Here is a 13,935-nt window from a genome sequence, read left to right on the forward strand (position 1 = left end):
CATTGCCAGCCCATCACCTAGCTCTCCTGTCCGTGTCTCCCCCCCTCACATCTGAGTGCAAGCCTTGTCCCTTCCTCTGCGGGAGCCTCTGACTAGTTTCCCAGGCTCAAGCTTATCCCCTTTACATCTAGCCCCCATACTACCAAAGTTATTTAAAAAAACCCCAAAAACTCACAGCGACCATGTCATTAAAGGATGCTTAAAATCTTTAAAGGACTCTCCGCAGTGCACAAAAGCAGGCAGAAAGCCGGGTGTTCGACATGCTTTCCCCTCTGCCTGCCTCCAGCCCGCCGCACCCACCTTGCTCTGGAGTCCGTGGGGGAACGGACAGCGAGAACCCCAGTCCATTCCACGCTTTCTTCCCTCCGTGTGTTGGCTCATTTTGTCCCCTCGGCTTGGAATTCCCTACCCGCTGCCTCTTCCCCAGTCTCCTCCCCGTTTCCCTCTGGCCTGTTAGACCCAGCACCAGTGACCCCTCCTCTAGGGAGTCAGCCTCGGTGGGAGGAAATGCCCCCTTTGCCCTCATGTCTCTATCATTGCATCACCACCCTGTAAAAGAATGTTCTGTTGTGTAAAAGTCTCTCTTCCTTTCTCTCTCCTTCTCTCTCCTTCTCTCTCTCTCTCTCTCTCTCTCTCTCTCTCTCTCTCTCTCATTAAACCATGGGCTCTCAAATCTGGCTGAACTTTAAAATCACTTGTGCTCCAGCCCCAGAGATTATGACTTAATTGGTTTGGAAGGGGCCCAGGAATCATCTTTTGGAAAGCTCTTCAGAGGCTCTAATGTCCATCCAGGGCTGAGAACCACTGCGTTAGACTCCAGGCTTTCGGGGGACAGATTGCATTCCTCATTTTTGTGTCACCAGGCCTCGCACAAGGCAGGGCACATAGTCAGAGCTCAGTAAAACCTCACTAATGCTTATTAACAAATGGATCTGCTGGCAGTGTATGTAATTCCTTTCTCCCTTGGTCAGTGGCTCCTAAAGGCACATCTGCAGGCCAACTGTATCAGAATCACTTGAAGAGCTTTTTAAAAAATACTGATTCTGGGTCCCATCCTGAGAGATTCTGATGAGTAGGTGTGGAGTGGTGCCAGCATCTGTTAAAAAAAAAAAAAAAAAAACCCCACAAACTTTCCAGGTGCTGGTTTGGAGCTGCCAAGTTTGAGTGATAGAAGTTGAGCTAATTCTGCTAGTCTTTCCAAATTCACCTTGAGTGTCACCTACTCCAGGAAGCCTTCTGTGACTGCTCACCTCCCCTTGCCCACCATCCTGGGTGTCCCACACAATGAAAGGGACTAAGGGCTCTTTCCTCTTCTGCTTCCCTACGTCTTCACATTGTTTACTTGTCTGGATCTTCCAGATTCTCCTTTCAGGCAAAGTCTTGTACCTTCTTCCTATTTGTAGGCACGTATTTGTATGTTCTCTGTGCTTAGGACAATGCCTGACACATCCTGAAGACCAGCCGACAAAGAAAGAAGAGGGAGGAAGTGTGGGTGCTCCGTGCCATCTATGTTTTCCTGGCTGCCCTTGATGTGGTGGTGTCCCAATACCTTGTGCTCAGCCACAAGCACATCCGTTACCTGTTTACCTCACCTTTGGTCTACAGCATCCTAGCTGTAGGTATAGAGCTGGACCCCCTTCGACCCTGCCCTGTGGCTGCCCTGAGAATTATATAAGTTAGTGTATGTAAACACTTCGATCAGTGCTCGGCGAATAGAAAAAGCACCAGATGAGTATTACCTCTTATTGTGGCCGGCCTTGCTTATGCCCTCTGCCTTCCCACCCCAGCTTTAAAATGCCCTTGCTGGGGATCCCTGGGTGGCTCAGCGGTTTGGCACCTGCCTTCGGCCCAGGGCATGATCCTGGAGTCCCGGGATCGAGTCCCGCGTCCGGCTCCCTGCATGGAGCCTACTTCTCCTCTGTGTCTCTGCCTCTCTCTCTATCTGTGTCTCTCATGAATAAATAAATAAAATCTTAAAAAAAATTAAAAAATAAAAAAATTAAATGCCCTTGCTGGGCCACCATCCTCCCTGGTTGCCTTCTCTGCTGAGTCCTCCCCAGGCTGTGTGCCCACCAGAGCAGCTCTTTCACCTACTTCCTTACCATGTTCAGTCCTAAGCTTTTGGAAGGCCAGAGGAGCCTCCAGCTCTGGCATCCCTTCTACTTTAATTGAAAATCAGTTTGTTTATCAACAAATGGAAAGTCAGCCTGTAGCAAAGCATCGATATTTTCCTACACAGAACTCAGGAACTCTAGACCTACTGCTGCTTCTGGCCCAAAGACAGGCTGAGTGCCAGCGATGACTCACCATGGTGCATGGGTGATGGCCCTCCTTTGGGTTTGGCTACAAGAGACTGTGTGTGGCTGGGGCACACACAGGCAGGAATACCAGACAGCTTTTTGTGTGGCTGAATATATTAAGTTTCCGAGGACTGCCATAACAAATTACTGCAAATTGAGTGGCTTTGAACAACAGAATTTTATTCTCTCACTGTTCTGGAGGCCAGAAAACCAAAATCAAGGTACTGGCAGTACTGTGCTTCCTCTGGAGGCTCTAGGGGACAATATTTCTTGCGTCTTCCAGCTTTTGGTGGCTCCTGGCATTCCTTGCTTTGTAAATGCATCACTCTAGTCTTGGCTTCTGTCTGTATGTCTCTGCATGTTCAAACGTCCCCCTCCTCTCTCTTATAAAGATAGTTGTCATTGCATTTAGTGCTCGCCTTAAATCCAGAATGATTTCATCTACAGATCTCTAATGAATTCTAATGAATTCAACTTATTTCCAAATAAGATCACATTCAGAGGTTCTGGGTAGACACGAATTTTGCAGGAGACACTATTCAACACACTCAGTATTTGGCAAAGGAGGAAGATATGTTTTGTTTTGTTTTTTAATAATAAGGGCCCTGGTGACCTTCTCTGAGCAAGTTGGCTTATTTTTCCATTTCTGCCCCCAATCTGAAAAGAGTTTGATGCAATTTACACTAAACACACAGTACAGATATACCAAACCATTAAAACAGAAAGGCAAAAGTCAACTAATAATCAGGAAGAAGAAAGGGGCATGAAATCCAGAAATATAAGCTGGCAAAACACTGATTCTTGAGTCTCCTAGAAGTTAAAGCAGATATGGACCTCTGTTGGATAGCCCCCCCCTCCATTAGGAGAGAGACAAACTTTCCCTTGATCCTAAGTGTAGAAAGTCTTCCCATGGGAACCCAGAATTTAAGGAAACATGGAAGACTTCCAGGGACTGGTTCTTCTGGTGGCCTCCCATAAAAGCTGAGACAATGTGTTAATTTGTTTTCCTATGAAGGTAATTAGAACATGAAGAAGGAAGGCCTTCATGGGTCCTGGCAAATAGCTGTGTACTGTAAGGATAAGGTGCAGAGAAGCTTAAGGGGCTAATACTTAACAGATCCCTTGGGGGGAGAGTGAGGGGAGTGAGTAGGTCACATTCATTGCCAATTGCTATGTTCAACACTTCATAAATATTTCCTCAACCTGGCCTCATCCATACAGCTCAGGCTCAGTGGTAGGTCAGGGACATGGAGATTAGTCGAACGTGTTTCCTGAATCTGGCAGAGAAAGGCCAAGTAGCAGTTGCTGGGAGGGCTCTGGGCAGGAGCCGAGGAGTAGGCAAATCATAGACGAGGTCATTAAGACGGACTCAGAAGGTAGGTCCTTGCTGACATTGTACCTTAGCAGTCTGAAACCTAAACCCTCAGGTCATAGCAGATTCAAATTTTTATATGACCTAAGTTCTGGTGGGCAAAAATAAATATATTGCTTCCGTATCTAACTTTGTTCCTGTTGAGCCCCCATGGTCTAATTCCAAATACTTTGTTCCAAATACTTTGTTCCAGTCACATGCAGATATGTGGAGCAGCTATCTTTGTGATTTTTCTCAGACACTTCAAATGTAAATTCTATCCATTTCACTACCTTCCCAAGCCCACGAACTCAACCCCAGAGTTGACACTAGAACCAAGGGGTTCACATGGCCAGCGCACAAGCTGCAGTGTCAGTGGGAGAGAGCCGTACCTCCCTGGCCTCCTCTCTCTCCACTCTGGGCTATTTGTCTTATGAGATACCACAGGACCTTGCTGGTCCCCGGTTCCATGGTGTCATCCTCTGAGATTCACTGAGTCCCCATCTGATCTCCAGCTGCAGAGACTCCTCACCATCCTCTGCTGTGGCATCATCCCTTCCTTGGCTGATTCTGTACCCTGTTCAATGGCTGGTGTCCTGGCCCAGGGACTCAGGGTCCTCCCCTGTGCTCTGGGACCACCAGAAACATGAGGGCTTTTCCCTCCCTCTAACTCAGGACACATCCATGTCTCCATCACTACTCCTTGCCTGCTGTACCGTGACGGCTCAGGGGGCCACCTTTCTGATACCCCTGAGAAGTGAGAGACACAAGTACTCTCTACACAAAGGTCCCCAAGCTGAGAGAGAGTCTGTTTCTCCCACAAGAACTTGGTTTTAGGAGGCAGAATGGCAGGCTCTTCCAGATGCATAGCATAGGTTAAAAGTGCAAACTCCAGACTCAGGTTAATGGGGTTTAAATCTCAGCTCCACCTTTTATCAGCTGTAGGACTTTGGGCAAGAGGTCCCTGAACCTCTCTTTGTCTCATCTCGGCATCTGTAAAACAGTCCTACCCTATAGGTTTAAACAGACCACTATGCATTAATGTAAACATACGTGCACGTCTACAGAACAGAACCTCGCACTTCACAAGTGTTCTACAAGCCTTTGTTGTTGCAATTAATTATTAGGAATAGTGTTTGGATTAGTATCACTCCATCTTCAACTCTCTCCCTTCCCTCTCTCTCTCCCCCCAAAGCTCAGAATCTCTTATGAGGTAGAAAAAAAACCTTACACTGACTGTATGCTTCAGCTTCTTTCACCTACCCCTGGACCACAGCTTTTCTTTTCCTTTTTTTCCATTTATTTGCAATGGCCTTAGCTGACAGTACCCATCAGTGCTGACCCCATTTTTCAGTGTTCACATGGGGAGAGTCATGGGGTTAAGGGCATGCGGGGAAATGAATGAACTAAGTTCCCATGTCCTCCCTTCACTAAACAGTGTCTGGGAACCTTGGTGGGAAGTCTGGGAAGAAGCTGCGCCCTAGTGGTGGCTGGATCTGTGCGTTTATGTCCCTGTGCAGGACTCGGGGATCGACATTGGGGACATCACGGCGAGGAAGGCTCTGAGAAAACAGCTGCAGTGCAAAACCTTCCGATGGTACCTGGTCAGTGTGTACCCAGAGATGAGGATGTACTCGGACATCATCGCCTACGGTGTGGTAAGAAGCGTCCCCTCGGGGCTTCACGCAGACACAGAGGGCATGGCCAGGCAGAGAGCTAGAGTTGGGGGAAAGGACTGAAGGAGCCTTTAGTCTCCTGCGTGGGACCTCTGATAGACCAGCAGGACAAGGGGCAGCCTCCCATGTGGGACCTCTGGTAGACCAGCAGATAGGACACAGCCTCCCATGCGGGACCTCTGGTAGACCAGCAGACAAGGGGCAGCCTCCTATGTGGGACCTCTGGTGGACCATCGGACGGTTCACAGCCTCGCATGTGGGAACTCTGGTAGACCAGCAGATGGGACACAGCCTCCCACATGGGACCTTGGTAGACCAGTGGACAGGGGGCAGCCTTTGGTGTCATAGCCAAACCTTTCTGTTCCCTTGTTCTAAAGTCTCTTCTTTAGAATCTTAAGCAATTTAGCTCTAGCCTCAAACCTGCATGTTCTACTTATTAAAACAAAAACCTGCAGTAAGGGTAGCCTTGCAAGGTAACATAAAAAACACCCACTGTTCCCCAGAGTGAGTGCCTGAGTTCTAGCAACCAGCCCGCATGCTCCCCCGTCTAAGGGCTTACACTCTCCACTCATACACACGGCCTCCAGGAAAGGAGTTCTGGAACATAACCTTCCCTGGTTCACTGTATTTTCAGGGATGTTTTAGTCCCACCTGTTGGTTGGCACAGAGCAGTCACACCAATGGAGGGCAGAGCACAGGGTTCGGATCCAGAAAGACCCAGTACCAATCTTGGCCAAGCCACTTGTCAGTCAAGTGTCTTAACATCTATGGGCCGCAGTTTCTTCCTATGGGGCAAAATAATACTGTGCCCCTAGAGTAGAAAAAAGCCTAAGATACATAAATATCATATATCCTGACAATTTGCATGTTCTGTCTCAAGTTAAGATGCTTTGACTATGACAAACTACCATTCTCTCAATGATCTCAGGACCATTCAGCTCAAAGTATTTTCAATGATAGCTGATTGATTTTTTTGATATCTCATCTGGTTTTTGCTTCCTGAACACATAGAGCTTTTCTGCTGACAGTTATAAGCTCTCAAACCTACATAGAGGACCGCTGCCATGTTACACGAGGAAACAAAAAGGCAAAGTGACCTTCCCATGTTCACGTAGGTCATCGATGGAGAAACTGAGTCTAAAACATCCGCTTCTGATATCACTCTGCTTCTTCCCTTTGGAGAGTATTCCCTCAGGCCTTTTGGATATCCCGGGATAAAACTTGAAGGAAGAACTGAGGCCTCTTCCTTGGATGAGCTGTGATCAGAACCGAGTTCAAGGCCTGCCTCAGCAGGAATGTATCATGCAGAGCATCTGCCTGGGAGGGGAAGAAGAATGCTTGCTGAAGATTGGCCTCCGTGTTCTCTGTGGGCCTCCCAACTTTAACATCTTGGATTCTCCAGAACACAGAGCCAGGATCCCAGGGATCCCCGTATCCCCCATCAGACTTCTGTTGTCTAGCAGGCCAACCTGTAGGAGGGGGTCATATTCTCCCACAAAAGTTTCTACGGCATGGTTGACACATCCTGAGGAAGTTACTCAGTGGCCCCTTCCGTCTTTACTTCTCAGGCTGGTATAATTTGGGTGCCAGAAAACTTAGCTGGTGCCACCTGGCTATTACCTGAAACTCCATATGCTGTTGTCTATGAAGTGCCCATCAGTCCCATCTCCCTCCCCAGGGCCGTTCTGAGGACCAGCTGTTGCTGGTGCCCCCACACTCTGCCCATAGCAAGTTGTGAGTGATGCTTGGCCATGCTTAAACCCAATCCAGAGACGATGGTTATGCTGCTGTGGCTCTGGAGAAACCGAGCCAGGGCCAGCTTCTGGATTCATGTTCTCACCAAGCTGTCAGTTGTAGCTGTACAGTATCAGCCACAGTGGGAAAGCAACAGTGGAGGGGTGTGTGTGTGTGTGTGTGTGTGTGTGTGTGTGGCTATTGCAGTTCTGGGTTTTGATCAAAGGTATTCTTGTCTTCCAAGCAAAAGGGTCTCATCTTAATGACACATACAGCAGGTTTACTATATGGCCCTTTTACTGCCACACCCAGAAACCTTTAGCTGATCAAATAGTAAGTGGCATATACAAGATTGTGATGTGGATCTGTCTGAGTCCCTAGTTCAAGCTGTTTTTACTCCGATGTGCTGAGAAGTCATTCTCTCACCATCCCGAAGGACTGAGCCATGCAGCCATCCCTGGGGCTGGCGGAGGTCTCCGACCCTCCACGTGTTCATCTGCCAGCTGCTGTTTGGGGCCCAGCCACCTCCCCTCCCTTCTGGCTCCTCCACAGGCAGGGCTTGGACAGAGCAGAGCCACGCTTGCTTGTCAAGGAGCGTAATGAACTCTTAATGGGGGCAATAGGGTGAAGATGGGCAAAGCAGGCTTAGCCGCAAGAGCAAGAGGATTTGCTGAGGCTGAGTCATCCTTCCTGGTGATTATTTTTATTCTGAAATGCAGAGACCAGATGTCCTCTCAGGGGTAGAGTTTCTTTTTACTTTTTCCGTTCCGACTTATGCCAAACTACATTGCTCAGGTCAAATAACCTCCTGGGACTCTCAGTGGGGCCGGGGTCAAGTCTATAACCTAGCCCATTAATCCACTAACAGGTCCCTTTAATGACACCTGCGGGCAGAAGGGCCTGTGGGCCCCATTGTGTGGGCATGGGTTTCCCCTGGATCATTGAGCCCCATGGGGGTCCTTGTATTAATCCCAGCTCTAGTGCTGACAGCAGAGTTGGAGCAGCATCTAGAAACAGACATGCCCGGCTTCTGAATGTTAGCTTTGCCACTCACTCCCTGTGTAATCCCGACAATTTACAAAACCTTAAAAGCTATAGTCATACCATCTCATGGGGCATTTTTCAGTCTCAGGATTGTCCCCATCTGGATGATGGGAAGAACTTGTCACTTGCCCACTTGCCAATGTCATTCATCTGGGAATGCCATTCCTTTGTTCACTGTCTTCATTCATTCCTTCTACATGTATATTGACTGTCTGCCATGTGCCGGGCTGGCCCATATCAGAGACCATGAGAAAGACCAAGACCTGGCCTGGTCAGACAGGGGAGAGAGACAGGCACATGGAGAAGCGCCAGGAACACGCACACTAAGTGCAGCAACAATTTAAATGGAGGTGCTGGTGGAGCACAGGGCCATGGCCTTTCACCCAGACTTGAGTCAGGAAAGACTTGCAGAATGACAGAGAAGCTGAAGACCAAAGGAAGAGGGGGGTTTAGCCAGACTAAGAGAAAGCATAAGTAGAGGCAATATGGGGAGGGGTCCGTGCCACGGGAGCGGCATCACAGCCAGGGAAGTGAGGCAGACCTACTTGCTATGCCGCAGCTCCTCATCCTTATGAGAGAATATTCCCAACCTGGCTGGGTTCTGCTGAGCATGAGATGGGGTGACCCGTGGAAAGCGCTGAGCACAGTAGCTGGCACACAGATGCAGCTCTAACAGCAGGTTTCCCTTAGTGGCTGTCTGCAGGGTTACAGCGGTCATGAGTATAGCTAACAATTACTGCACATTTGCCATTTGCCAGGCCCTGTACTCTGTACCTGCGGGTGTTGTTGCACTTACTCCTTCTAACAGTCCTCTGAGGTGGGGGCACCAGTCCTATCCCTATTTAAGAGAAAGGAAAACAGACAAGAAGGAGTTGTGTTCTCTGTCCAAGACCACACAGCTGGAGCCAGGATCCCATCCCAGCCTGTGTGTCCCCACAGCACCCACAGACCACCTGCTTCATGGAGGAGGGATGACACAGAGCCGGGGGGCCTTTATCAAAAGGTACCACCTAGGTCCTCACCGAGAGGATGGCTTTGAAAACCTAGGAGAAAGCCACGTCTGACACCTGCGCTCTCTGGACCTTTCTCCCTGTGACAGCAGTCCGAGGGTCTCACTAATGGATTACAGTCCTCGGCTTCATAGAGGGTGTTTACATGTGCTCTCTCACAAAGGCAAGCCGAGTAGTCATTTTATAGAAGAGGATGTTCTGCATAGATGTTTCTGGGGCTCTGCCTAGGGTTATATTTCTTCAGGATCTCCAAACCATAAGTTTGGGATTGAGATGCCTTCACCGCAGTAGAGGAGAGGAAGTTCAGGAGAAAAGAACTGGACTCTGTTCCTTGCTCCCTGTCAAGAAGAGGGTATGCATAGAGCACACATGTGCCTCTGGCTGTTCCATTTCATACCCCTTAATTGGGTTCACTGCGTTCCTGCCACAAGTCATCAGGACTGTGGAATATCAGGCACTGTCAGTCTTTGTCTGGCCTCCTTGGATAGATGACCCACCTGTGGTCCATTGCCCTGGTCTTCCCTGAATTCCAATATCCCCTGGTCAAAACAGAGTTTTGCTGCTCACACGAGCTATATAAGCAAACTCAAGGTAAGGTGGGTAGTGATGCCACAAACTCTCCTATGGGCACAGGAACTGAAGTACAGCTGGACAGGGGCACTAGAGCTGGGAAGCCATAAAGCCATAGCAGGGGCACACTGTCTCTAGTCCTGTCTCAGGCTTCATATCTTCCTTGGCCACAGCTGGATTTCTCTGCCGACACATGGCCCAGCAGATCCTCCATACCCAATCTAAATGGCCTCACAATTCTAGTGGCCACCACCCACTGACCCCTGACTCTCTCACCGAGAGTTCTAGCACAGAAGAGGATGATGAGACAGTACATTCCAGAAAGAGAAGGATGGAGGAGAGAGAGAGAAAGAAAGAATTCTTAACTCATTCTAAACTGCCTGTTGGTGTCCACTGTGGTCTACTCAGCTGTGGCTGGTGACCAGGGCCATGTGGGCTATGTGCTGTCCTTTCCAGGGACTGGGAGTGGGCTTATTCCAGGAAGGGACACTGAAGATCGGCTTTCTTACCTGACATGGTAAGGCATTGGTTCTGTTGATTGCCATGTGCCTGTAGGTGAGGCTAAGAGATACTTCTCTCTTCACCTACTGCCTTGGCCCCCTCCTCTCTTATTCACCTGCCACTCTGGAGAATCTTCATCATCTGGGCACCCCTGGGGCCAGGCTAGCCACTGCTGGATCTGCAGGAGGCAGAGAGGACCTGGTCCCAGAGGACATCTCAGGCTGGAAAGCAGCTAATCTGTTGCCCACTTCACCCAACCTTCCAGAGCAAAGACTTTTATCCAGGGATTATTAAAAGCCTTTGTGCCACCTCTGTGGAAACAGAGAGAGTGAAAACCCTGGCACCATCTTTTGTGTGTATGCATGCGTGTGTATCTTTTATTCCTACCTAGACTGTCTCGGCTTATTGTTTAACAATATGAGAATGCTTCTCTTTCACAGGAGACTGGGTTCCCTCAGCGGCTTTCTGCCAGCCAAAAGCTGGTGCTTGTTGCTTTCATAGTATTCCAAGGGCCTCGGGTTGATTATGGAAATGGAGCCTGTCTCAGTGGAATGCTGGCTTCTCCTGATTTAATGCATTTGTTTCTCTGCTCCTTTCTTTTTGGTGTGGCCACCTCTCCTCTGGCGTGCAGCTGCAGAACTCTCTGAAGACCGATTTGTGTCTCGATCAGGGTCCAGACACAGAGAATGTTCCCATCGTGTATATCTGCCACGGGATGACACCCCAGGTGAGTTCCCTGGGAGAGCCCCCTGTGGGGGTGTACTCAGGTATGTCTGGCATGGGGAAGGATGGTTAAACTCGTGTCATGGTGATTCTAGGCCCAGGGGCCTCCAGGATTTTTCATTAGGAGTATGCTCATGAGTAAAAGGGGAGAATCATACCTGCCTTGCCTGGAAGGAAGCTGGGATAGCCAATGCTGGGGTGCCTGGATCCTCAGGAGTGGGGAGCAAGGAAGGCGATCAATTCCTAAAGGGGAACACCTGCCTTCTTTGGGGAGGCTGTGGGTAAATCACAGTCCTGGTTCTGGCAGCCATGCCCTTCCCTAACAGGAGGGAACCCAAGGGCCCCCCAAGCTCCCTGAATCTCAGAATCCCTTCAGAGTGCCATTTCATAGCCTTTGGGGCTCTGCCCTTTAGTAGATCACAGCTGCAGTCCAAAATTTATAGCCACAAGAGCTTTTCTAGCTTATCTGACCTTCTCCTGGTGGAGAATGAGGGGAAGCTATCAGGAAAATAAGTTATCCTAGGAAAAATCAGCCAGCTGCAGCCTAGGCTTCAGATATCCAAAGAGGATGCGGAGACACAGACAAGAGAGATGACATATCCAACAAAGTGCAATGGACCATTGCCCCTGGCTGCCATGGACTGATCTGTTCTGATTTGACATTTCCAAGTTTACTTATCTTACCCCCAGAATTGCAATTTTTTTTAAAAGATGGTATAGAAGATATGTATGTTTGTGCAATCATACTTCAGTGTATATAAAAGAGCCATTACCCCCCTCAACACACAACCGAAGGCTATCATGATATACGCGTGTCACCCGGCATACTGTGCTGGGCCTTCACGTCGATTGTCCGCTGTGATCTCGTCCATCCTTTCTGCGGGCCCAGCTGCTGTGGCATCACTGACTGGTCAGTCAGATCACAGTATCCCCACACCACACTGTACAGCAACTCATTCTTCATTCTTACAATGCTGTGATATTTTTCAGGGTGGACTATTTTTATGTAAACTTTTTATTGACGTGTAACGTGTATAGAAAGTAGACAAGTTTTAACTGTACAGATTAGTGAACTTTCAGAGCAAACACACCCACATAACCAGTACCCGGATCAGGAAAAAAGCATTATTGCCCGATTCTGAATTTTATATAAATAGGATCGTAGGGTGTATGTCTTCTCGTGTTGCCTTCTTTCTTTCATCATTATATTTATAAAGTACCTCCATGCTGCTACATGTAGTTGTAACTTTTATTACTATGTAATATTCCATTTTATGAGTATACCATATTGACTATACATTTACGGCTGATGGACACCTAGGATATTGAGAACTTGAGAGTATTATGAATACTGTTTCTCTGAACATCCTTGTTCATGTCTTTTGGTGCACATGTGCGCTCATTTCCTGTGGATTTATACCTAGGAGCCGAACCACTAGTCATTGGGTTGCTCTGTTTACTTATAGCAGACATTGACTGAATAGTGTGTAGTCTGCTGGGGCTGCCATAACATAATGCCACAGGAACTTTATTTTCTCATAGTTCTGGTGCCTGGAAAGTTCAAGATCAAAGTGCTGGCTGATTTGGTTTCTGGTGAGGGCTCTTTCTGGCTTGCAGATGGTTACCTTCTCTGTGTCCCCACATGGGAGGAAGAGAATGAGTGAGCTCACTGGTATCTCTTCTTGAAGGGACACTAATCCCATTGGATCAAGGCTCGACCTCTATGACCTCATTTAACCTTAACTTGAAGATCTGGACAATTCTCAGCTTGTCCATATTTTTTAAAAATGAGAAAGCTTCTTCTGAAGAAAATACTGAGTGCAGCAAAATGACTATTTGATTAAGAGATTGTGGTGGGACTCATGGATGCAATCCACCATCGCAGCTGCAGAAGCCATAAATGTCGAGATGGGTTCATAGCAGCAGAGACACTGGCAGCCTGAACTAAAGAGAGAGCAGGACAGAATGAAGGCAGGCTGATGGACTTCTTGGCTTTCCCAAGACAGGACCGTAGAACATGCCCTCTTCCTCAAGAAAAGGGAAGAATGGTGCTGAAGGCCATTCAGAGATCATCAGCGATGCCAGCCCACCATAGCCCTAAGAGCAAGGCTGTCTCCTCACAGGGTGGGCCTACCTCTCCGGTTTCAGTGGGCCAGGATGACCCTGTCCAGTGCCTCAGGAGTGGGACCAAAGCAGGGAACAGCTTGGGCAGTGCCACTCCAACAAGCCAAAGGGGCAGGCAACTGCACAGAGCCATGGGGGTGATGCTGCCACTCCAGTGGGCCTGGAGGGCAGAGCATCAAGACCAAGAGGGTTATTCTCAACCCTTGAGAGCTAACGGAAATAGTCTTGCCAAGGGTTTGGGCTTGTTTGGGACCCATCACTCCCTTCCTCCCAACTTCCCCCTTCTGGAATGCGCTTGTCTAGCCCATGTCTGTCTGACCACCATATTTTGGAAGCACATAACTTATCTGATTTCATAGGCTTTTGGCTGGAGAGAAATTTTGCCTCAGCATAAATCATATCTTGAGCTTCACACACATCTGATTTAGATGATACTTGGATGATATTTGCACTTTAGACTTTAGAGTTGATGCTGGAATGCCTAAAGACTTTGGGGACTGTTGGGATGAAATGAATGCATTTTGCAGGGGAGAAGGAAATGAACTTGGGAGTCTAGGGGCAGAATGCTACGGACTGAATTGTATCACCCCAAAAATCCTATGTGAAAACACTAATCCTTCCTGTACTTGGAGTAAGGAAGCAATTAGGGACAAATACGGTTATAAAGCTGGAAACCAAATCTGATAGAATTAGTGTCCATGTAAGAAGAGACACAGAGAGTTCAGTCTCTCAATCTCTCTCTCTCTCCCCCACCCCTACCATGTGACAACACAGCAAGAGGGCAGCAGTTAGGGGGGTAGGAAAAGAGCTCCCACTAACAGCTGAACATATCAGCACCTAGATCTTGGACTCCCCAGCCTCCAAAACCATGTGAAAATGACTTTCTACTGTTTAAGCCACCC

The 13,935-nt window shown here is 48.4% G+C and overlaps 1 protein-coding gene across 2 annotated transcripts in view; it reads left to right on the plus strand.

Moving 5' to 3' along the window:
• GALNT18 (polypeptide N-acetylgalactosaminyltransferase 18) overlaps positions 1–13,935 on the plus strand; it is a 340,729-nt gene that overhangs the window by 283,455 nt on the left and 43,339 nt on the right. For both annotated transcript variants that reach the window (XM_055317867.1, XM_055317868.1), the window contains 2 exons: positions 5,172–5,309; positions 10,818–10,913. In XM_055317867.1, coding sequence (XP_055173842.1) covers positions 5,172–5,309; positions 10,818–10,913 — 234 coding nt within the window. The remainder of the gene's footprint in view (positions 1–5,171; positions 5,310–10,817; positions 10,914–13,935) is intronic.

Source organism: Nyctereutes procyonoides, unplaced genomic scaffold (assembly GCF_905146905.1).
Source record: "Nyctereutes procyonoides isolate TBG_1078 unplaced genomic scaffold, NYPRO_anot_genome, whole genome shotgun sequence".
Taxonomy (NCBI): domain Eukaryota; kingdom Metazoa; phylum Chordata; class Mammalia; order Carnivora; family Canidae; genus Nyctereutes; species Nyctereutes procyonoides.